Source organism: Pleurodeles waltl, chromosome 4_2 (assembly GCF_031143425.1).
Source record: "Pleurodeles waltl isolate 20211129_DDA chromosome 4_2, aPleWal1.hap1.20221129, whole genome shotgun sequence".
Classification (NCBI taxonomy): domain Eukaryota; kingdom Metazoa; phylum Chordata; class Amphibia; order Caudata; family Salamandridae; genus Pleurodeles; species Pleurodeles waltl.
Genome location: NC_090443.1, coordinates 351,084,675 through 351,108,964, shown reverse-complemented (window position 1 = coordinate 351,108,964; position 24,290 = coordinate 351,084,675). Strand labels below are relative to the sequence as shown.

At 44.5% G+C, this 24,290-nt stretch overlaps 1 protein-coding gene across 1 annotated transcript in view; it reads right to left on the bottom strand.

Moving 5' to 3' along the window:
• Positions 1-6,579: 6,579 nt before the first annotated feature.
• KIF14 (kinesin family member 14) overlaps positions 6,580-24,290 on the bottom strand; it is a 349,189-nt gene continuing 331,478 nt past the window's right edge. The window contains exons 28-30 of the mRNA XM_069231431.1: positions 22,067-22,141; positions 21,811-21,949; positions 6,580-11,149 (exon numbers count right to left, since the gene is read on the bottom strand). Coding sequence (XP_069087532.1) covers positions 10,770-11,149; positions 21,811-21,949; positions 22,067-22,141 — 594 coding nt within the window. The 3' untranslated portion in view covers positions 6,580-10,769. The remainder of the gene's footprint in view (positions 11,150-21,810; positions 21,950-22,066; positions 22,142-24,290) is intronic.

The following is a 24,290-nucleotide window of genomic DNA, read 5'->3' as shown; positions in this document are numbered from 1 at the left end:
CAGTTGTAAGTGTGTAACAAGCTTATGTATCAAATGTACTTTGTTTAGGTTTGGCAAATAAAACAGTTTACAGGCAAGTAACACTTTTCACTTTCAAAAATTCAGTGCAATTTTTAGTATAGTCCTAGGGGAGGAAAAGTGTTAGCTCAGTTTTCAGGTAAGTACTTGACTTAAAGTTCCGGTCTCCGGGGTTTAAGATGTCCATTGGTCAAGGTTCAAGATAATCCCAAACATACACCACCAGCAACACCAGTCGGTCGTGTAAAGAGGGTCAAAGTTGGTGTTGGATTTAGAATAGGATCCTATGGAGACTAGGGGCACTCGGAAACAGATCCGATGGCAGGTAAGTACCTATGAATTTGTAGGGCAGACCTGGGGGGGTTTAGCTGAGCACTGGGAGGGGGCCACAGGTTAGCACCAAACACACATCCTCAGCGACATAGGGGCGGCTGAGTGCAGGGTACAAACACAGTGTTAGCTCCCAATGCTTTTCAATAGCGTGACCCCAGGGGGTCACAAAGATGCTGCAAGCTAGGTTCAGAGGGTCAGTTCCGGAAAACCAAAGACTAGACAGGGAGAAGAACCACCTGCTGTACGTTGTTGGACCGTCAGTTGGATTCCCCAGGGCCCCGGTTCTCTCACTGTCAGGGGTGTCCTCCTGCTTTAGGGGGCAGGTGTTGTTGTGCTGGTCAGGCGGGGTCAACCTAGGGTGGTCACAAAGTCAGAATCCCCTAGGGACCTGCCCTGGACCGGTAGGCCACCTGGACATGGGCTGTGGGTGTTGGGTGAAGAGTCGGCAGGACTCACAGATCCGGGCTGTTCTGGAGTCCTTCTTGGAGTTTCATGTGGACAGGGCCGCTGTCCTCAGGAGTTCGTGGTCCTCTGGTGGGCAGGCAGTCATCTGGGGGTTTGCAGAGGTTTCTGGTCCTGCAGGATGCGTCACCTTTCTGTAGCAGATTCATTGAAATTGCACACAAGCCGGTAGGGCCGGGGCCAAGTCAGTTGTCGTCTGGAGTCTTCACTGCTGGAGGGACGGCTTAGCAGTCCTTCTTTCTTCTTGTCTTGAGGTCGCCAGAATTCCTAGATTTAGGGGTGTTACAGGGGTCAGAGGGCAGTAGCCAATGGCTATTGTACCTGAGGGTGGCTACACCCTTCCTGTGCCCACTCCCTTTGGGGAGGGGGGCACATTCTTAACCCTATTGGTCTGTCCTCCAAACCAAGATGGAGGATTCTGCAGTGAGGGGGTCACTTCAACTCTGGACACCTTTGGGGTTGTCCTAGCTGGAGTGGTCATTCCTCCCTGTTTGAACTAATTTTCCCACTGGACTTGCTGCCAAAAGTCGGGCTTTGTCCGTGGGGGTGGGCATCTCTGCTAGCTGGAGTGCCCTGGGATACTGTAACAGGAGGCCTGAACCTTTGAGGCTCAATGCCAAGTGTTGCAGTTCCTGCAGGGGAAGGTGTGAAGTACCTCCACCCAGAGCAGGCTTTGTTTCTGACTCCAGAGAGCACAAAGGCTCTCACCCCTCCATGGGGTGAGAAACTTGTCTTTTAGTGGCAGGCTGCTCAGCCTTACACTAAAGGGTTTGTTAAACTACAGGGAGCAACTCTAAGATGCCCACTGGGTGCATTGTACAATAAACCCAACACTGGCATCAGTGTGTATTTATTGTACTGGGAGGTTTGCTACCAAACTTCCAAGCCTTCAGTGAAGCCATCATGGAGCTGTGGAGTTCGTAATGACAAACTCCAAGCCAATGTACTTAATATGGCCACACTGCACTTAGACACTGTAGGGGAACATTGCTCATGCAGCTATGTCCTCACCTGTGGTATAGTGCACCCTGCCTTAGGGCTGTAGGGCATGGTAACGGGGGAACTTACCTATGCCACAGGCTATGGGTTGTGGGCATGGCACCCTGAGAGGGATACCATGTCGACTTTACCTTTTTCTCCCCACCAGCACACACAATCTGCAAAGGCAGTGTGCATGTTCTTGGTGAGGGGTCCCTTAGGGACCCTCCCTGGTCACAGAGCCCTTGGTACCACTGGTACCTTTTACAAGGGACTTCGCTGTGTGCCAAGGGTGTGTCAATTGTGGGAACAATGGTACAGTTTAGGGAAAGAACACTGTTGATGGGGTCTGGTTAGCAGTATCTCAGTACACTCTCAGTCTGGTCAGCATCAATATCAGGCAAGAAGTGTGTGTGTGTGGGGGGGAGGAGGGGAGGAACCATGCTAAAATGCAGTATTCTTTCTGGTGTGCTGCGAGAAGACCATCACACCTCTGAAATTATTCCTCGTCACTTACTGGCACAGGAACAATTGCAACACACAACTTTCTCTTAGTTATGGTGCCTTGGAAAATATGTTGTCCTTTTACTATTTCAACTCATTCTGGTGTAGTGATTTCACATTTTCCCCTCTATTTCCACCACTAAACAATAGATTTACTCTTTTAATTGTCTCCACTCTGAGAAAGAGTAACATCTTCTTTAAGTCTATAGGAGACACTGCGGTTTCTGAGAAGGGAGACAATTGTCAGGGTGTCCTCATAGGTAGCTTTAGTGGCCTTGCGTTTTTCTGACGCCTGTTCATTAATAACAGCACCTAAAGTAATGCCAGTGTGTTCACTTAGTAACAGGGCTCAAACACCAGGAACAAATGCTTGCGACTCAGGCCATAGGGCCTGCGCAGGCAAGGAACGTACTGTTTCTAGGCAACCAAATACCTCAAAGTTGAAAAGCAACATCAGTAGGCAACAGAAAACAAGTTACTTACCCTCTGTAACGCTGTTGCCATTGAAACTGTCTAACTGCAGATTCCTTACCCTTGAATATGTCCTCAAACGTCAGATTGCGCCTGGAAACTTTAAAGCAGTATCTCTCTGCACTGGAAGGTGGCACCCATGGCTCATCATCTATGTTGTCCATTCCAGATGTGACGTGTGCCAGCCTATATGGCCACCACCCATGTGTGCTGACAGTTGCTTCAGTGACTCTTTCACACCCACAGATGTGGAGCCGAAATCAAACTGGACATGACCAGTGTGCATATTTCTAGATTAGGATCCTTTTTGGTAAAAGTGTACAGTTCACAGCCCTAGGAGGGTCAGTGAGGAATCAGTGGTTAGTCTCTACCAGAAAAGGCATTACCAAAGGTAAGTAACTTGTTATTCTGATAGAGACTTCTAATCACAGATTCCTCACCTTAGCATAGTTACTATAGCAGTCCTCCCTGGAGGCGAGTCTGTAAACTGTCTCAAACCAAAAAGTCCTGCAGGATCAAGTGGGCAAAATGTTCGTCACTTAGGTCCAGACAGCATTTCTCTTTTGAATGTATGGAGGGACACACATGTTGCAGACTGACAAATGTCCAGGACAGACACTGCATGCCAACACAGTAGTAGCAGGCTTGGCTCTGGTCCAATGAGCTTGCAAGCCTTCGAGAGGCTGATTCTTAGCTACAGAGTAGCAGATCTTGATGCAGAGCACAATCCAGTGGGAGGCGGTCCACTTCTGCGTTACTCTTCTCTTCTTTGCTCGCACAAACCTAATAAAGAGCTGATTGTGCACCAAGTGTTTTTTGGCATGATCAATATAGAAGGTCAGTGCCCTCTTCGGGTCCAGACGATTGCGACACTCCTCCTCCTTAGAGGGGTGAGGTGGAGCAAAGAAAGTCGGCAGGGTGATGAATTTATCAACGTGAAACCACATAACCACCTTTGGCAAGAAGGAAGTTTAAGTCCAGAGAGCCAGAGTATCTAGACAGAAGCTAGTATATGGGGTGGCAACGGACAGAGTCTGCAGCTCGCTCACCCTCCGGACCAATTGGATGGCCACCAGCAATACAGTCTTAAGGATAAGCAACCTGAGTGGACAGCTATGCATGGGTTCAAAGGGAAAACACATGAGGAATGTTAAAGTCATATTCAAGTCCCACTGAGGCATAACAAAAAGAGAGGGAGAAACACATGCTGAAGCCCTTCAAGGAAACACATCACAACTGGTGATTTCAACAAAAAGGGCTGGTGTTCGGCAACTGCAAAAAGAGTGAAATAAACAATAGATAAACTTTAACTATACCCAAATCAAGGACTTGTCGGGCTAAGAACAGTACAAAAAAAACACCTCTGACAGCTTGGCATGAAGCAGGTTGACTTCTTTGGTCGTGCACCAAACCACAAACTTTTTTCAATGGCAGGCTTATAAGAATTTGATTGAGGGGTGCCTGGCTGCATGAATAACATCCACAATCTCCGAGGAAGGTCAAAAGCACTCAACTGCTGCTGCTCAATCTCCAAACATGGAAGTGGAGCAGGTGCCGAACCCTACCCTTCTGCAGTGACAGGAGGTCTCCCGCAGGGCAAGCCTGATCGGAGGACAAGTGCTTGTACTTAAGAGTTTGGGACAACACTCTCTCTCTTTGCCCAGTCCAGCACCACCAGGATGACTTGGGCTGGTCTGCTTTGATCTTCTTCAAAGCTAAGGCAGGAGCAGTTTCAGTGGAAAGGCATACCGGAGTCCAGATTTCCACCTGACGCAGAATGTGTCTACGAGTGACAGCCGCATGGAAAACTCCACCATGCAAAAGCACTGACACTGTGTGTTCTCGGCGGTGGTGAACAGATTGAGCCAAGGTTCTGCCCATTTTTCAGAAGATGGGTGATCTGCTAGGTGTCAATGGCTCCATCCCGGCCGTCTCGCATGGCGTGGGAAATATTAGCATGAGTCTCCTCCGAAACTAGGGGCAAGACCTGATTCAATGAGTCCATTATTAGTGACTGAGTAGGCAAGATGTAATATAGGAACCCAAGGCAAGACTAGGGAGAGAAAACCCTACGTCTAAAGGTGTCAATGTGTTTTGCACCCAGCTAGCTGAAGTCTGCACTACTAAACTCTCAAGGGAGGGGTGCTTTTAGAGGAAGGGAGAGTCCCCTGGTGCAGGACGGCGCCATATCAGCATCAGACAAATGCATCAGTTAGTCTACTAAGGCCAATTAAATCTGCATTGTGGAGTGGAGTGGGGTGGAGGATGGGGGCGATAATGTCTCAGCATGGGGGACAGTGCTTGTAGAGCCATCAGTTCCGGGCTCAACATGGATCCGGGAGAAGATCTGGAGGGTCCAACTAGCATAAAGGGAAAGCTTACCAGCAGAGTACCAGTTGGGATGCCTATCGGCTTCATGGGATCTGAAGGCGCTCCAGAAGGACTTGATACGTAAATAAGCGCATCACAGACTGTGCAGCTGAGCAGGAGTCGCCCAGGGTCCAGAGAACATGGGCTGCGTCAGAACGCAGGCCAGGACTGGCACCAAAGATGGAGGTGCAATGACTCTGCTCCCTCTCAGGGGACTTTAAGCCCTTTTAAATTGCTGCTTCTTGGAATTAATGGAGCAGTGCCACATGGACAATGACTTCTCTCAGGACCATTCATAGGAAATGGCCCTAAACCCGCAAGTTCATACAACACATCACCTCCTTATGGTGCTTCCCATTCCTGGATCGCCTTCTGGCACAGTCACCACAGGTGGTGGAGCCATGGGACGATTACAGGTAGACCAAGTGAGGATCAGAGACTTAAACCCTGATGATTTATTTGAGGACATGGTCCCTTGCACACTGGAGACTAATGTTTTCAAAAAAGCCTCGAAAAGTTGAGGAAAAATAATCTCAAAGAGAACAAGGGTAGCCCCAGATCCGCGTCTGTTGGCGTGCAAAGAAAGGAACGGATGTCAGCGTTGGAAGTGCTAATATAGGTCTGCACACATCAATTACTAGAGCAGACATCGACGAGGAGCCGCAGGCAGCACCTTCCTGTGCACAGGGGTTCTGCTTAAAGTTTTCAAATTCAGTCTGACACCTAGGAGAATATTCTTAGGTGAGGAGTCTAGGTTTAGAAATCTGTATCAGAAACAGCAGGCGTGACACACCAGCAGTTGTCCTAAAAAATTAAAACCAAGAAGGGCATTCTAAATGAATGGTGAACCACTGACAGTGCAAACATCAGTCTGGCAAACTCCAGGAGTACGAATTGCTACGAACTGTGGTTCATAGTTCGTCGCAATCTGGGCTGATGGGCCTGTAATGTGTCTGTCTTTGGGGCTGAGAAAGGGGTTTGAACATTTGTCACCAATGAAAAAATAACTTGGGCCATGTGACTAAGTCAGCCACCACATTTCATGGTAACCTAGGAGAACAAGGTGCGTTAACTATCTTACGGTACCCTTAAGAAGATCAGGTTAGAAGAGTCTGCTTGGGTTTGACTGCTAGCTGGAATGTAAGGTGCCAAACAGCTCAGTCCTGCGGAGGTTAATGCTGATCCTGAACATCGATAATTTGATATGACAAAACGCTTTTAACTTTAAATTACTAACATAATACAACACATAATACCTGTCAATCGGATCTGTGCTAAATCTGTAATCTATTGGTATACATTTTCAGACACACAAAGTATCAAAAAACGTTTTTCATAAAAAATTTAAAATGTTATCATAGCACATTCCCTTTACGTCTGACAACGGTCCGGTTAGGCTGTTTTTAACGAACACTGGAATATCAAAACATTTACAATCGAACATATTCTGCATTTTTTTTTTATAAATCTGTAGAATGTGACAATGGCCATATCGTGCATCTTAGATGTACAAATACAGACATTTTCATTACATACATGATTCTGAACTGTGCAAGGTACGTTATAAATTATTAAGTACACTTAATTCAGTAAATGCGGGCCAACGTATTCTTTTTGTGTGACAATATAAAAATAATGAGGGAGCATTTTACAGGTTATGCTTAGTTATACAAATGAGCACCATAGATTTAAAAAAACAATTTTCAGTAAAAATCCTATGAGGCTATTTTTTACATACGAGTTCTGCACATATTACATTTCATGCTGCATTGCTCTAAAATAACCTTTTGCATTATTGCATCCATCACAACCATAACATTTCAGGCAATAAGTTTCTCCTTTTCCTCAACAGCGCATTTAGGTCATACAAAACCGATAATGTTGCCTGTATATTTTATAACAGTCTGTACAAGTGTGTATTACTATACCATTATTAAATGTCCAAATCAACATGCAATAATTTAACAGTGAAAGTGAAAACATTAATTTTTTAGAAGGTTTTATCTACAAACATACATTTTGTTTTTTAAACCCACGAATCCACCATCATTTACTTTTCTTTTGGCAGTCCAATCTGTGAAATAGTTCAATGTCACGATTATTACTTTTAGGAGAAAGGTATCGTTTTAGATAGTTCAGTAGCACGTGAAGCCTGCTCTGCTGCTGGCATGCGAATACATATGAAAATGCCATTAATGTTATTTGTTCTGTCTGTGATAACATACACTTCAGCAGTTCAGTGACATGCAGTCAGTTCTTACAGTATCAATGTGAACTCTCATCAACATTCCAAGGGGGATTATGAGCTATCACATGTTTTTTCATAGCCATTTCTCCATGACCTGGGTTTACGGCCTTTGAAAACATTCTTGTTCAGACAAGGGAAGATACAATTAACAGAATGTTGAGGGGCCCTTCTGACAGATGAAGACAAAAAGCTTGTGTTCATCACGTACATTTGCATTGAATGCGCCACCTTTTTGGGGTTTAATACAGAGATTCTCACGAGTCAAACAACCAGACAGAGAGCTGAAACATTTTGGAGAAAAGTATCCCCAACCAATGCGATAATCACAGATACATTGTTCTGTGGTCGAGGAAAAACAAAACAATGCCTCCCCACCTTACTCTGTTAGAGAAACATGACAAGATAAAGTGGAGAGGAGGTTAGTTTAGGTTACACGAGAAATCTTTGTGTAGATGCAAATAACTTGGTTTTGGTTTATGCGTTGTAAGGTTCACAGGAATATAGACAACTCAGTGGCTTACTTGTAACGGACACATCACTAACTAAAGCTCTGAAATTCTCTAAATATTAGTAGCTAGTAGTTAGTGCTCAGATGAGCAGTGGGGGCTAAGGAAACGTGGACGCAACCACCGATGCAATCATCAAGTAATGAACCCCAGAGATGGATATCCACCCAGTTCCAACACTTGTGAGTGTAGCGAAGAGAAGCCCTAGAAGGTAGGCAAAGGAAGAGTGAGTGATGTCAACAAGGGGAGATCTAAGATACAAATGGTATCCCTAGGTACATTGCTAAGAGTGAAAGTTCATTCGTCTTCTACTTTCACTATTTTCGGTCTCTCGTTTACAGTGCTTGAAAGCTAGTGTAACTAATAGTACCAATATTGCAGCATAACATGACATGCAGAACCTCTTCCAAAAAAAACTCACAAAAGCTTAGATTATGGAGAACTGTGTGTATTGGTTTGAAACTCAGCCCTTTTCTGCTTAGTTTCTCAATTGACTATTGAACTCTACACGAAAACCACGGAATCCTTGTAAGCAAATGCACAGGTCTAGAACTACTATACATTAGAGTAGTTTTTTTGTTTTCAGATGGAGGAAAGGTATTTACGGGAGACATTTTAACTAACTCAAACGCCGGCCACACGAGAGAAGGGAAAAGAATGCTGGAAACACACCAAGCAATATATATATATATATATATATATAACCACAAATATATAGACAAACAACAACACACACATATATACATTATAAATTTGTGAGCGCTGAAGAAAGACATCCCCTTCTATCTCCATCCTTTCTAAAGTCTGTCTGTAAATCCACAAAGAAGAGTCCGTTTCTGAACCCAACAAAATTAACGTTGCCAGATACACATAGGACAGTTGCAATGGTTTAAGATCATGAAAATACTGTGCATGTTTTGTCCTGTACAGACATCTTTATTGGTGAGACGGAGGAAAGAAGACTAAGAAGTGTTAAAAATCCGTGCATATTTCAAAGCCTATGAAAGTCAGTGTTAGGAAAATAATTCCACCCTGGATTATATTATTCCTTAAACTTCTGAGCTAGTGCTAACCAGAACATATTCCTTCGGATTTAATGTCATAACTGAATGCCTGACTAAGAAAAAAGGCGAACACTTCCTGACTCTTGTGGTAGCCAGACACAGAGGAGATAAAGATGTGGCAGCAACCCTGGGAAAAATTATTAGTTAAAAATGTCCTTAATTTTGGAGACAATAGCACCTTGCAGAGTGAATAATGTCTGCAGCTAGGATTACAATATTGTTTACAAAATGCTGTGTATCTGCAGTTAATGCCCTATTTTACATATTTACCTGACAAAGTTAATGACCAGCCAAATGTACTACCAGATCCGAACATACAACCAAAAGCTTTTCACAGATGTTACGTAGACTCTATGTAAGTGTGTAAAGGTTTGTCTTTATCAGGCAAACATTAAATAGTTTAACCGTTGAGTAAGTGCACCATGTAGTAAACTGTTTTTGGTTTGTAGATGTGAGAACCGCAAGTGAAAGGGTAAGGCATCTCAAAAATATTGTTCTAGACCTTCTCTCAGAGTGAATAAGGAAGGAAATAAAGCCCTGAGTCTAAACGTTGAAGGGAATGTGGTGGGGAAACGTCTCTAAGAACTATCCTTTCTTCCTAAAGATAAAGTGTGCAAAAGAGAGCAGATCTGCGCAGAGAATCAGATAACAACATTGTTCCAGATTAGTTATACTACTGGATCTCACACTCTGGACACACATTCGGCTCTTATGTCATCGACTGGCTTGTGGTTCAACACTTCAATCAACAGGGGAGTGTTCACCATAAGGGCAAGGGTCACCATCATTAAACTAAAGGAGTTAAGAAGACATTGTTGCAGAGTGTTAAAAGATAAGACTTTACTTTAAAAGACTGCCTTATCTTTTTTTTTTTAAGAACATATCAAGACTTTTTTATTTGTACTACACTGCATTAACAAATTGAGATTTGTGTGATGTGAATTTAGGCATAACACAATCGAAATAGAGCTCGAACAATAGATTTGTGGTGCTGAGATTATAGGCACAGTTAAGTAAAGCCCTATTTCGAGTTTTACTTCCATGACGATTTGTCGCAGGCAGAAGATCGAGGCGTGAGTGAGAAGAAGAAAACTGAATATTGTCCCCGTAATAGTTCTTTAGCACCCTTGGCAAATGGTTGTACAAAGAAGTTTAATAATGTATCATACTGATGTTAAGTCAGAAACCAGGCTATCTCAACTTTAAATCGATGGAATATTTATGAGTGCATCAGGCAAGACTTGCTAAGCGTGAATGCAGAGTTTAGGCAAGAAGTAACATGAACGACTGATACTAGGTCACCCTTGGAGTCTACGTACACACCAGAAAAAGATGATGCGCTGGAAGGTCGCCTTCTTCTAATAGGGTGTCATTAACAAGAGCTGATTATACCAACGTGTACCTATTATCATCCAAATGAGAAATAACATATTACTGAATCTTTCTGGTTCAAGACTAAACTTTGTAGTTAGAATAGGTCACAAGAAATTGCAAGGCACAACATGGGGTAATAATCTGGAACTCTTTAAAATACATAACTGGACAGGTCTTTTTGCGCATACACAAGGAAAGTCGTCATAGGACAGTTTTTAAATAATCCGTTGGGAATTCTTCCTTAGGAGGAGCACCTTGAATTTTACAACAAACATCCTTCTAAATGAGAAACCACAGCAAACACTGGCAGCAGTCCAAACATGGGCACGTTTTCTTTCTTTCCTAGAAAGCAGAATTTGTCTATATATGTTTTGCATCATGTAGACATATCATTTTTTAGTGTGATTTCAGCGCAGGCAGGATGCCTCAAATAGGAGCGAGTCACACCCACTGAATCGCACTAGGTGAAAACTCCATAGACTTTACAGTCTGAGGATTAAGTTGAAAAACAATTTTTGGCACTCCTTTCTTCTGATACGTCCTCAGAGCTACATCAGATCCCAAAAGCTCTCCTTTGGTTTTTCGTTGAACATAACTGCTCTCCGATTTGAAAACGTTGCTGTCACGTTCAGGATATACACTTTTTATCATTGACTTGATAAAGTCATTCAGTTCCGAAGTTTCCCAAAACGAAGTATGGGTTTTGCTCCTTAAAGTGTCTGGTGACAATCTGAACAAACTGAAGTACTTCCTGATAAGCTGCGTGGAACTGGAGATGTTATCCAGACAATCAACAAGGCGATAGCCATGACCATCTGTCCCTTTGAAACAAAGAAAACAATCATTATTGCAAATATTTTGAGATTTGAAAGTATTTAAGTATAACAACTGTAGTAAAAGTTGGTCATCCAACACGCAAATCGTGGTGTCCTTTCGATAGACGATTCTCAACAAGTTTTCAGATGAATACGCTACCATTTGAGGAAATATTTAATATTTTTAAACATTTCCGTGTACCAGAGCAGAGCAAGTAGATCAATATAGAGTTTTTTACACATTGATGGCCATCATTACGTGTTGACAATTACAATATCAAATAATCACAAACTAATAAAATCTGAAAACAACTCCTCAAACAAAGAACGAGAAGAGCTACAACTTTCAATGTTTGCAAGCCTATGCCCTTCCTTGAGCTTATGAGAGGGCTTGTAACCCTTGAAAGAAGCCAAAACCTTCAAAACTGCAGTCAGCTCAGATTATGTGAAAGAAGAGGGAACAGCCTTTCTTAGATGGATGGCCTTTGCAGAGAAACCTCACCAAGCACTGCTAGTCATTGCTCTCACACGAACTCCAGGAATGTCATTTACTGGGTTAGTGTGAGATAATGGAAGATAATTATTGAAACATGGTAGATTCTCAGAGAAAGTGGGATCAAACAGTCATAAGTATATGAATTGAGTGATGTCTTGTCTGATGTGGTAACCAATGCCGAGACAGCTCTGTCTCAGCATTGGGTACCACATCAGACATGACATCACTCAAGTCATATACTGTCACTTTGGCACCTTGATGTCAGTTGCTTATCCATTTATTGCAAGCCCTTCGTTTCAGGGACGTGGCTGGCAGCAATTCTGCAGTGGACATGCAGTGCTACAATCTAATTTGAAATGTTATTAAAGTGGCAAACTGGCCATTCCTCAGTATAGGGAGCTGGGTGGAATTGCCAAACGGACAAATTACTTACCTTCGATAACCCTTTTTCTGGTAGAGACAATATCTAGCTGCAGATACCTTAGCTTTAGAATTTCCCCAGGCGTTAGTCTGGATCTGGAGATTTTTCTTGAGCAGTACTAGTGGGCGCCATTAGAAGGCTTCGAACGCCTCTGTGTCCATCATTGGCATCATCTGCGCAGGATATGACATCACCGGTCATATATATTCGGGTCCTATATAGGCACCACCCTGATACGCTGTTGTCAGTTTCTTTTCACAAATTTCCATGCCAGGAGCGCAGAACTATGAAGAACACTGACCACTGGTGGATCAAAACTAAGGCTCTGAAAGGGAGCCCCTTTCCCTAGAAATCAGTTTGCAGAGTGGGGAGGATGTGTTGGTCGGTAAGGAATCGGCAATTAGATGGTGTCTCTACCAGATAACGTGTTACCAAAGGTAAGTAACTTGTCCATTTGATAGAGACATCTATTTTGCGGATTCCTTACCTTAGAATAGATACCCACGCAGTACAAACCATGGAGGTGGCTATACAAACTAAGATCATACTAGAAAGTCCTGCAGGACCGAACGGGTAAAGTGCCCGTCCCTACAGACCAGACTGTTCAGGCAGTAGTGTTAGGTAAACTTGTGCAGAGATGCCCACTTTGCACCTGAAAGATGTCAAGGACTGGAACTCTGCGTGCTAATGCAGTGGTCACAGCTTTAGCTCTGGTAGAAAGAGCATGTAAACCCTCAGGGGGCTGCTTCCTAGCCAGTACATAGCAAATTTTAATGCAGAGTACAATCCATCTCGCACCCACAGAGCCGACAAAGACAAGACTGAGTTGATTATCCCCCTGGAACTCTCTTGTACGATCAAGGTAGAACACCAACGCTCTTTTTGAGTCCCGGCGGTGGAGTCTCATCTTTCTTAGAAGGATATGGGGGTATGTAAAAGGTAGGCACAGTGATAAATTGGTCTACATGAGAGGGTGTGACCACTTTTGGCAAAAAGGAAGCCCTAGTGCAAAGCACCACTGTGTCAGGATAGATCGAAAGGTAGGGCAGCTTAGATGACAATGCCTGGAGTTCAATCACCCTGCAGGCAGATATAATGGCCACAAGGAAGGCTGTTTGTAATGTTATAAGCCTGAGAGGACAATTGTGAAGAGGCTCACAAGGAGGGCACAATAGGAATATCAGAACCAAATAGAAATCCTGTTGGGGCACAATGAATGGGGATGGAGGAAACATACGGGTAAGACCCTTAATGAATCTATTAACAACAGGAAACATAAACAAAGAAGGTTGATCAGGCAACCTCAAAAATGAAGAGATAGCAAATAAATAACCTTTTAGAGTGCCCATAGCAGAGCCCGACCGGGCCGGAGAAAGGATAAACAACATGACCTCACAGAAAGGAGCCGGGAGGGGGTCAACAGGCTTTTCTGTGCACCATGCCACAAATGTCTTTCAACTACAGGCGTATACCATTTTGGTGGAGGGATGCCTGGCTGCCAAGATAACATTAGAGACTTAGGGCAAAAGGTTGAAAGCTGTCAACTGCTTTCGCTCAAACCCCACGCAAGAAGGCAGCGATTGGACAGGTTTGGGTGGAGAACCCCTCAATGCTGCTGCAACAGAAGATCCTCCCAAAGAGGCAGTCTGAACGGAGGATGGATGGCCATGCTCAATAGCTCGGGATACCAGGCTCTTCGTGCCCAGTCTGGAGCCACAAGGATTACTTGGGCGTGGTCGATCTTGATAACTCTGGGCAGAGGTATAGGCGGAATTGCAAACAGGAGGACAAAAAGCTCTGCTGAGCAACTGCCACCTTGGAAACTCCAATGCGCAATACTGCTGACGTTGAACGTTCTCTACTGAGGTAAACAGATCTAAACAAGGCTCTCCCTACTGCTGAAAGTTGCCTTGTGCCACCTCTGGATGGAGATGCCATTCGTGATTGATTAAAGTATTGTTGGCTGAGTTTGTCCACTCTAGCGTTCAGACAGCCCACAAGATGAACCACCAGGGAAATACACTGTTGCTCCAACCACGTCCAGTGGCACAGAAACTCTTGACAAAGGGTCCACGACCCCACTCTGCCCTGCTTGTTGCAGTACCACATGGCGGTGGTGTTGCCTGTGAACACCTGCACTATCTTCCCTTTGAGAGAAAGAAGAAATGCTTTCAATGCTAGTCTGATCGCCCAGAGCTCCAACAAGCTGATTGTAGTCCAGATGCCTTTGATCTCCGCCTCTCCCAGCTGGCTGCCTCATCCCAGGTGTGACATCTGTCATTACTGTCAGATCTGGTTGGGAGAAGGGAAAGGGATCTGCCTTTGACCTGACTGTGGTTTGTTGGCCACCACTGTAGACCTCGCACACTTCCCTCCGAGATCTGGACAATGTTGGAGAGATTCCCCTGATGCTGTGCCCACTAGGACTTCAGGTCCCACTGCAGAGTCCACATTTGCCATCTGGCCTGTGGCACCAACACAATGCAGGAGACCATGAGGCCCAGCAGCCTCAAAGTAATTCTCACCAAAATCCAGGATACAGGCTGAAACATTGGTATCATTGCCTGAATATACTGGACACCCTGCTCAGGAGGATAAGCCCAAAACTGCACTGTATCCAGAACAGCTCTGATTAAAGGAAGCATCTGAGTGAGAGTCAGGTGTGACTTGGGCACATTTATAGAGAACCCCAGCGAATGCATTAGGTCCGCAGGTGGGAGACGACAGCCTGGGGCGAGCCCGTCTTCAACAGCCAGTCGTTGAGGATAGGAGAAGACTGAAACCCCTGATCTGCGCAGATAAGCTGTGACCACTGCCATCACCTTGGTGAACACCCGTGGGGTGCTGGTTAGGCCAAGGGGGAGTACCATGGACTGAAAGTGCTTGTGGCCTACTGTGAACTGCAAGTAACGTCTGTGGACAGGCAGGACAAGAATGTGAAAGTAAGCGTCTTGCAAGTCCAGCGCTAGCATCCAGTCCCGGGGTCCAGGGCAGATAGAACCTGAGCCAGAGTGAACATTTTGAACTTTGCCTTCTTGAGAAAGGAGGGCGAGGGTCTGAAGGTCCAGGATAAGGTTAAGGCCTTTGTCCTTTCTGGGCACCAGAAAGTAGCAGGAATAACAACCACTATCTGCTTCTGGCACAGGGACCCTCCCTATGGCTTCCGTGGCCAAGACAGCCATAACTTTGTCTCGGAAAGGTCCCAAGTGATACATCATCCGATGGTGGCATGGATGGAGAGGTAGTCTTGAAGATGAGGGAGTAGCCCTTCGGATTATCTGCAAAACCCACCTGTCTGACTTGATGGACTGCAAGGGGAGCAGGTGATGGCAGATCCTGCCTCCGACTGGTCAGAGGATGGGCAGCATGTGCATTGGCTGGAAGGGACTGGACATGGCTGGGCGCCTCGTCTGTAGCCACGAAAGAGGCGAAAAGCAGACAGAGGGACGAGGGGCCACTGCGAGACCCAAGGACTTGGCCATAACACAAGAACCTTCGAATCGATCAAGCGCCGAGTCTTCTTGTCATCAAAGGGCACGTCTATATGATTAGCTTGAACACCCCTCCCGAAAAGTCTGACGTCCTCAACCAGGTGTGGTGTCTCAAGGCCACTGTCGAAGCAACCGCTCTACCCAGTGAGTCAGTCGTATCCAGTTCACATTGGATCGTAATCTTTGCTGTCTCTCTCCTATCAGCAACTGCTTGAGGAAGTACAGCCCAGGCCTCCTCCGGGACCAGTGGCAGCACTTACGCAAGCGAAGCCCACAGCGTATGGGAATAACGGGCCAAAAGGTGTGCAGTGTTCACAGACCGCAATGTCAGGCTGGCGGGAAAAAAATCTTCCCAAGTCAGTCTAGCCTCTTGGATTCCCTATCTGGGGGTGCGGAAGGGAACACACCTTGGGCGGTGGAAGCTTGGATAACCAAACTCTCAGGGGTGGGGTGTTGCGTCAGGAAATCTGGGTCACTCGGTGCAGGGCAATGGCAGAAGGCGATTGTGCTGTTCACAGAAGCCCATGTGTTGGGTTTTGACCAGGTACCCAGTAGGACATCTCCAAAGACTTCATTAAAGGGGAGCAGAGGTTTAGCAGATGAAATCCCAGGCTGAAGCACCCCTATCAGGATGTTAGTCCTGACTGCCACCAAAGGCAGCACAAGGTCCAGGACCTCAATCTGCTCTCCGTATCACCATTGAATATGAAGCTCCCCTCTCCGTAGCCACAGCAGAGGGAGAAAGCATGCCAGTATCTGTAGAGGTATCCAGTCCACTGGCGTCACCCAGGTCCGTACAATAGTCCATGGGGTTTTGGAGCCTGTATTCCAAAGGGTCCAGCAACCCCTCTCATTCCTCTCTGTAACCTAGCACATAGAAATACAGCTCAGGATTCGACATAGGGGGCAAGGCACCGTGCTGCAGTCTGAGTCATACGATGACCATCCTGCTCGGTGTCGGAGTAGGCAATGAGAATGGTGGTGATGCTGACCAGGGGCACGGGTGCACCAGGAGCATTGGAATCAGCAGCAGGGAAGATCAAGGTAGTATGACCAGCACCGGTTTGGATCCATGGGTGCTTCTCGGAGGGAAGGCCAAAGCCGCTGGCGTGGAACCCAAAGGGGCCCCTTCCGGTGCCTATAGTCACACCAATGGAGTCAGACTGCCCAAAAATGAGAGGCATGCCTCATAAAACTCCTTAAGGTGGGCACGGGTCGCTCTGGCTGCTGGAAATTCAGGGAGGCGCAGAGTTGGCCTGGACACAGGCTCTGCAGATGGAGGCCAAGATCGATAACGCTCCCTTGCTCTTGACCGAGATCAGGACTTACACAAAGCCAAACACAGGACTCAATCAGCTTTAGGGAGAGCTCCCTCAAAGCCTTCTGATTCATGCCTCGGCACTCCAAGCACAACTTTGGGTCGTGGTCGTGCTCCAGACACCAAAGGCACGCAGGGTGCGGATCCATCAGGATCTGCAGGGCTTGAACCCCGGTCTTACGCGAAGACATCCCTCCATGCACCAGGAGTAGAAATACTCAAAAACGCTTTGACAAAAGTTTAAAAAAATAAAATAAAAAAAAGACCAGTCAAAAAGTGACTGAGGCATAGCTGTTCTCGGCAGGTCAGCACTGGCTGGCGCCGAAAATAGATAACTGACATCGGGGCCCGGGGTGGTGCTTATATAGGACCTGTGATGTCATATCTGGTGCGGACAATGTCAAGGATGAATGTAGAGCCGATCAACGCCACCAAACAGGGGACAGGGGAGCTGCTCGAGAAAAATCTCCAGATCCAACCTGACACCTGGGGAACTTCTAAGGTAACTAATCTTTAACTAGATGTCTCCATCAGGTGTAAAGATACACATTGACAGATGAACAAGATTGATTGTTATACCCAGGCATGGAACGGGGAGGAGAGTGGGTGAGCAAGGAATCTGCAGGCAGATATGTATCCACCACAAAAGTGTTCCCGAAGGTAAGAAACATGTTTTACTGATGGCTACATCTACTTGCAAATTCCTAACCTTTTCAATAGATCCCTCAAACAGTCCCCCATGTCCGGCAGTAGGTGCATGACTGTCTATATCAGAAAATCCTGAAAATCAGAGCAAGCAAAATATCCATCCCTCCGCACCTTGGAATCCATGCTTCATAAAAGTGTGAAGAGATGACCAAGTTGCTGCTCTGCAAATGCCTGCCATGGGACTCCTCTAGCAAGGGCTGAGGTAAATGATCTGGCCCTAGTACAATGAGCAGGAATACCTGCTGATGGTTCCTTGGGGTCCATATCTTGATACACAGGATAATCCAACAGGAAAAAGTTCACTTGTGGACTGCCTTGCCTTACACTTTCCCAGTGTAGCCTACAAAGAGCTAGTCATCCAGTCTGCACTCAAGTGTTCTATCCAAGCAGAAGTGGGCAGTTCTTTTGGGATTGAGACTATGAAGTCTTTTGTTTTTTTGTCAAGGCAGCCCTCGCTCTCAACACCAACTTGTCAGGAAAGAAGAGTGTGAATGGAAGTTTCCTGCTCAAGGCTTAAAAATCAGTAACCGGCCTTGCAGACATGATAGCAACAAATAAAATCTTCTTGTTAGTATTTATAATGGAAGTGGAACTGCAAACGGGTTCAAACGGAGAGCACATGAGATAAGTAAGAAGAAAATGATGCACTCTGTTGTGAATCCTCTTAGAAAAAGGAAAGACTACATTTACAGTAGTGCCCAGGACTGCTCCTTTAAACAGGATGTGCTAAGGGTGCACCAGGTGAGATTTGGGCTTGCTGATGAAAAAGCCCAGTTCGTACAACAGATGAGTTGTCACCAGCAAGTGGTGAAGCACCAATTCTGGAGATCTGGCTTTGATGAGCCAGTCATCCAGGTAAGTGAATACAGGGATTCCTAACCTTTTGAGATGGGCCACTACCACTTCCATCACCTTTGTGAAGACTTGACAAGCGAAAGAGAGGCCAAATGGAAGGACTGCAAACCAATAGTGCAGGGATCATACAGTGAAGCAAAGACACTTCCTGTGCGACTGCAGGATGGGAACATGGACGTAGGCATTGTGCACGTTGACAGACACTATACAGTCTTCTGCTTGTAGCACAAGAAAAACCTGAGCTAGGGACGGCATTTTGAAGTTTTCCTGTTTGAATAACCAGTTCAAAATCCTTAGGAATTGGATTGGACACAAACTGCGGTCCTTTTTGGGGATCAGGAAATATCTGGAGTAGCATCCCTGACCCCGTTGCTGCTCTGGAACCAATTCCACTGCACCCTTTTGGAGAAAGGTTTGGGCCTCAAATAGAGAAACTGTTTTAGTTACTGGGTAATGTGTGTATTTGGGGAGGAAAGGGAGGTGGTGACTGTTCGTAGAGTAGTTGCAATACTCGGTCTGATGGTATGAACCCCCATCAATGTGGAAAGTATGATCACTGTCTTCCCACTGGGAAATTGTGTTTCAAGAAGGGAAAACTAGGGCTGCTTTCCTGCATTGGCTGAGGAAGAGGAGGTGGAAGGAGGAAGTGCCAGGGCTCGCTGTCTTCCTTGACCACATTCTCTAACTTTTGTAAAGGGGTTGTTGCTTCTGTGCAGGGTATTGATGGTGACCTTGAAACAAAAAAGCTTGGATGAAGTCTTGAAATCTTTTAAACTGTCTGTAGACTTTAGGCTACAATTGAAGGCTGTCTGTAGACTTTAGGCTACAACTGAAGGCCAAATGAACATGCTGTTTACCATCTTTTCTGTTCTACTGCCAAATTCACTTTGGCTCCAAAGATCCTGGATCTATCAAACGTCAAGTCTATGAGGCTGTTCTGTATGTCCTGGGAAAAAAACAAAGTTTCTCAACCATGGACGATGGTGGGCTGACACTGAAGTGCCCACGGATCTTGCCTCTGAGTCAGCTGTATCAAGCACTGATTTAATAACTGGTCCAGCCACTCTCTGCTTGACCATCATTAAACAGCTCTGTGAAGTGAGAATGCATATCACATAGCGCTTTTGCAATGACAAGTTGAGCAGAATCCAGAAGGGCATGAATGCATACCAAGGAGGCACAAGTCATTAACTAATTTAGGGCCATACTACCAGATGAAAATATTGTTTTAGCAGCTTGTTCCATTTTTATTGACTGTCTGTACAAAGGGGTGGCTATAAAAGAGTCAGGGATGAATATAGAGGGTCAAGAGGCCTGGACTACCTTGCTGGAGAAGGATGTGCTAATAGAAAGGCTCAGGCTCCAGGGGCGGGCTTGTAACATCTTGCAATCACCCTGGAGATTGCCATGGTAGTTGTAGGTTTGTCAAAATAGCAAGGCTAGGCTTCGTCAAGAACTCATTAAAGGGTAGCAGAGGCTCAGAGGATTGTGAAGTAGAGTGTAGAATCTCAGTTAATAAGTCAGACTTCAATCCAGTGGTTGGGAGAGGCAAGTATAACATTTCTGCTGCTTTATGTACTACTGAGTGGTATGAAGTAACTTCTGTAGAGGGCAATTGTTCCCACTCAGGAGATGTATCAGACCACTTGCCTCCCTCAATCCAATGAGAGCTGGTCACCACCATCACCAGCATCTTCTTGAGAATCATCCTCCCCAAAGAAGAAACCGCCTTTTAGCAGATTTTGGGCCTTCCATTTGGAACAGTGGCAACAGTGGTAATGGATTCAAAGGCTGTTCAGTTGTTGGTTGTGGCACTAGTGGTTCTATGGATAAAGGGTGGGGTGCAAGTGGTGCTGATAGTGGCATCAGCGGAGTTGTTTGAGGCACTGGTGGGGGATGGCTGTGGTGCTGGTGAAAACTCCCTGTCCAAGGAAGATGGAAGGATCAGTTGCTGCGGCATCGTATTCGGCACAGGTTAGTTAGAGCGAGTCGGTCAATTGAAATGAGCAAGGGGCATGCATGGCAGAAAGGTTTCCAAGCTGGCAATCGACAGAAATGTCTCCCAATAGTAAGCTGGTAAACCTAGGGGTACTGTAGGCGCACCAGATGGCATCAGAGCTCTATTGCCTATACTGAACACGGCATTCAGATATTGGCTGGGATCTGTATCTAGAGCTGGGAAAGGAGGATATGTTTTATAATCCTCCGGTCGAGAAAGCAACACCGCAGGGATTATCGGAAGACAGTGGAGTTGTACGCACCAAAGCCATTGGCGGTGACAACGCTAGTCGAGGTGGAGCCATCGGAGCCAGTGCTGGGATGATCTCTTCCTGATCTTTGTCTGACTGCAGTTGAGGGGTTACTGACTTCAAATGATGACAATATTTATGGTGGCGCATCTTCTTTGAAGAGTTGGATAAGTGAGGGGATGGTGATCTTAGGCGCATTTTTGTTGACTTCTTTTCTCATCCCGCGCTCTTGCCATGAACATCTTTGCTGCACTTTTCTTCAAAGCATTTGGCTTTATCTTCTGGCAGATTTGACAGGTCTCAATGTCATGGTAAGATCCCAGGCAAAGGAGACAAATTTTGTGATGTCAGTGATAGACATCTGACCCTCACAGTCTCGACAGGGATTGAATCCCAACTTTCTTGACGGCGAAATGGTGAAAAAAAACGGCACCTAAAATTATATGAATCTAAGAAAATGTTGAAAAACAACAGATCTCCTGAGAAGGTATTGAAAAGCTCTGGAACGCGCCAAAGGCACAGAAAAAAACCCTGAAATCATTACCCCAAAGGGGGTTCTTTATGGCTATTGTGAAGTCACACAGTGCCACGCGCAGAGCCATGATGGAGCAGGCACCTCCTACTGGCGTTGGAGAGCTATCAAAAAGTTTCTGGTCCAAACTGGTGCATGGAGATTTTAAAAAGCTGAGTAACCTGCAGGTAGATGTTTGCATATATATAATTTTATGTATTTTAGCTTTTAATAGCTGTAATGCTCCAACTGATATTTTGTACGAAGAGTCCTTGTCAGTTGTGATCTTTCATTGTTTTGTTGTTCTGCCTGCTATTTTCCATTAAACTCTACTTGGACCTCAGGGTTCCCATCATGTTGTGTTTTATTTTTAACACCTGGCAGTATAGGCATCTTTTTTTTAAAAACATCAATAACCTCTTAGGTTGTACAAAAATGATTGAACATGTGGGACTAAAAAGGAAATAACTTGAGACTTGTTCTGCTTTCGATGTTGGAATTTACTATGTGGAAAAAGTTGTGAAGCAAGTTTAAAAATGCCCAGGGGCCACACAGCAATGTATGTCTGTATTTATAATGTCAGAAAAACCTTCAAATTACAGAAACTGGAACACATACCTTTTAAGAAAGAGACACAAATCCGGCAAAACTGAGCAACAGAGTGACTCAGTTTCAAGAGCTCTTCACCAAGGCTAGCAATCTTCTTTAAGTCATGACAACCAGCATCTTGTTCTTTTAACTGTGCCTCAATATCAACCTGCATCAATGTCAAAACATACAATAAACCTACATTCAGCGAGCAGTGGGAGGAAAGCAAAACGTGTTCATACAGAAATTTCAGTTTGGATGCCCCCCTACAAATCTTCTCACTTACGTTTTTGTATTCCATTAAAGGTTTTTGCAGAAATATAACTAGTCGCACAGCAACATTTTTTGTCTCCTTCAGGGCCTGGAAATATACATTATAGTAGTAATTAGAGTACCTTATTCACAAATAGCAAAGACATGTTAGCACACAAAAATTGACATATTACTTTCCAGATTGTTTTGTTTTAAATAAAGGAGTCATCAGGTTTGTGTGAAAACACAACCAATCACCATTTCCTTGGCTAATATCTGGAAATTATAAGTCCCATCCAACTCCATTACAGCTCAGGGCCACACAGGAACTATTGAATGTTTTTAAAAAGGGAATATAAAAAGGTCAAGAAAACACAAACAGCCAGCCATCATGCCTGTGACCCTGCAGATGTGATGAAGGCTAGGATTTACCAAAATGTCCTGGTTACAGTGAGGTTCAGATTCTACACACATAGACCATAGAAATTCAGAAGTTATAGTTATCTCAAGTAACTATAATGCATGCTCTAAGGTAACTTTAACTCACTCCCCTACCATGCACAGTTTTCTCATCAATAACGTATAGCAAATGTTGCAGTGATATTATCAAGGATGTCGCAGAAGATGTTCTGAGTGATGTAATATGTGGGGTAATTAGCAATGCATGACGAGAGCATGAGTTGTTAAAGGAGGGGCGGGGCGAGTTGAGTTATAGTTATTTGAGATAACTAAATATAACTGCTAAATTTCTATGGTTTCATGGGCCTAAAATCTGACCCTACCTATAACATCCCTGTAACCTTTATTTTGTTATTGAATTTTTAAGCTTTTTTAATGCTATTTCCAAATAATAAAGTCCCTGTAGTCTGTTTTTTCTTAGTGAGTTTCTAGGGTTTGAGCCTTTTTAAAAGCAGTGATGTGGGCCAGGAAATAGATCTGTATATTGCTCTGGTTCCATGCTGGGAGGCAGGCTACTCCCTTGGCGGACACAGGGTTCCTCTGCGTTTAGCCCAGAGCCTTGCTCTTGGATTGCTGGAATGTTTGGAGCTGAGCACTGCAAGGCATTAGCCGAGTGGTGGGGGGCAGGAGATTCTGGTTATTGAACGGATCTTATTTGACACTCCGATCCAAGTTGAATTCCTGTGCTTTCTTCAATCAGGAGTATGGTGCTTTATGGGAAAGTGAGGATTTCACCGGCATAATCAAGGCCATTACAGGCCCAAGATGGTAAGGCGCCAAAGTTATACTGAATAGCCGTTTTGTGCTTTTCATTAACATATAAGACTCAAAAAATTACTGTTTCATGTTTGCAGCAAATAATTTTTTTAATGACAATACCGTGTGGCAAAGCTTTACAATATGAGTTACATCATTGGGATGAACAGTGCTCAGAGGCACTTGCTGTGCATCGTTGTTTATTTATCTATTTTGCTTTTTGACAAGTTAATATTAATATTTAAACTGAACTGTGTTGCCCATAAAGGTAAAACAGATGGTTAAAATGTTTAGATGCTTTTACACACCGTAGCAATGTAATGGTTTGAAATTATGTGAAAAAATTCTACTGATTACAGAAACGTTATAGTATTTTGTTTATGTTTAGTTTAAAGTATAAATGTAGCAACAAAATGGTGCTTTTTAGATTGAGGAAGGCTGTCATACTTATGAAACGTGTCCCTGTTTGTCCTAGTGTCCAAGGAGAGCGGATTCATTAAACAGGCTGATTATCTAATACCTTCAGGTGCGGACTTGGTGCTGGTGGTAGCGTCTTATTATATATATATATTTTTGTCCTGTAGAAGTCGTTTGCCGAAACGCTTTGACATTGTGATATTCTGTGCAGGAAACTGTGAAATAATCTAATGGAATAAAATTAGTGAAACTTCACTTACGAACATTTCTTTTGTCCATATGAGACGGCCGAGGGATCAGTGCAGTCGTTTGGATGGATATTGCTTCATCTGCTTTGGATTATATATATATATATGTATATATATATATATATACACACACACACACACACAGAACACACCAACAGACCACATTTGTTTTTTTTATGTAAGCATGGTAATGTTTAGTAATTACCGTGCGAATCCATACAATTTTATGTGCATATTTAAATATCTAAAAAATTGAAAAAACACTTTGGCACACTATACTAAAAAAATGTAGGACCAGCCGTACAAAGCGTTGACTATTATTTGAAAAGCAGGCCATTGAAATTTGCAGAACATAGTGCGATGCTATTGGAGTTTATT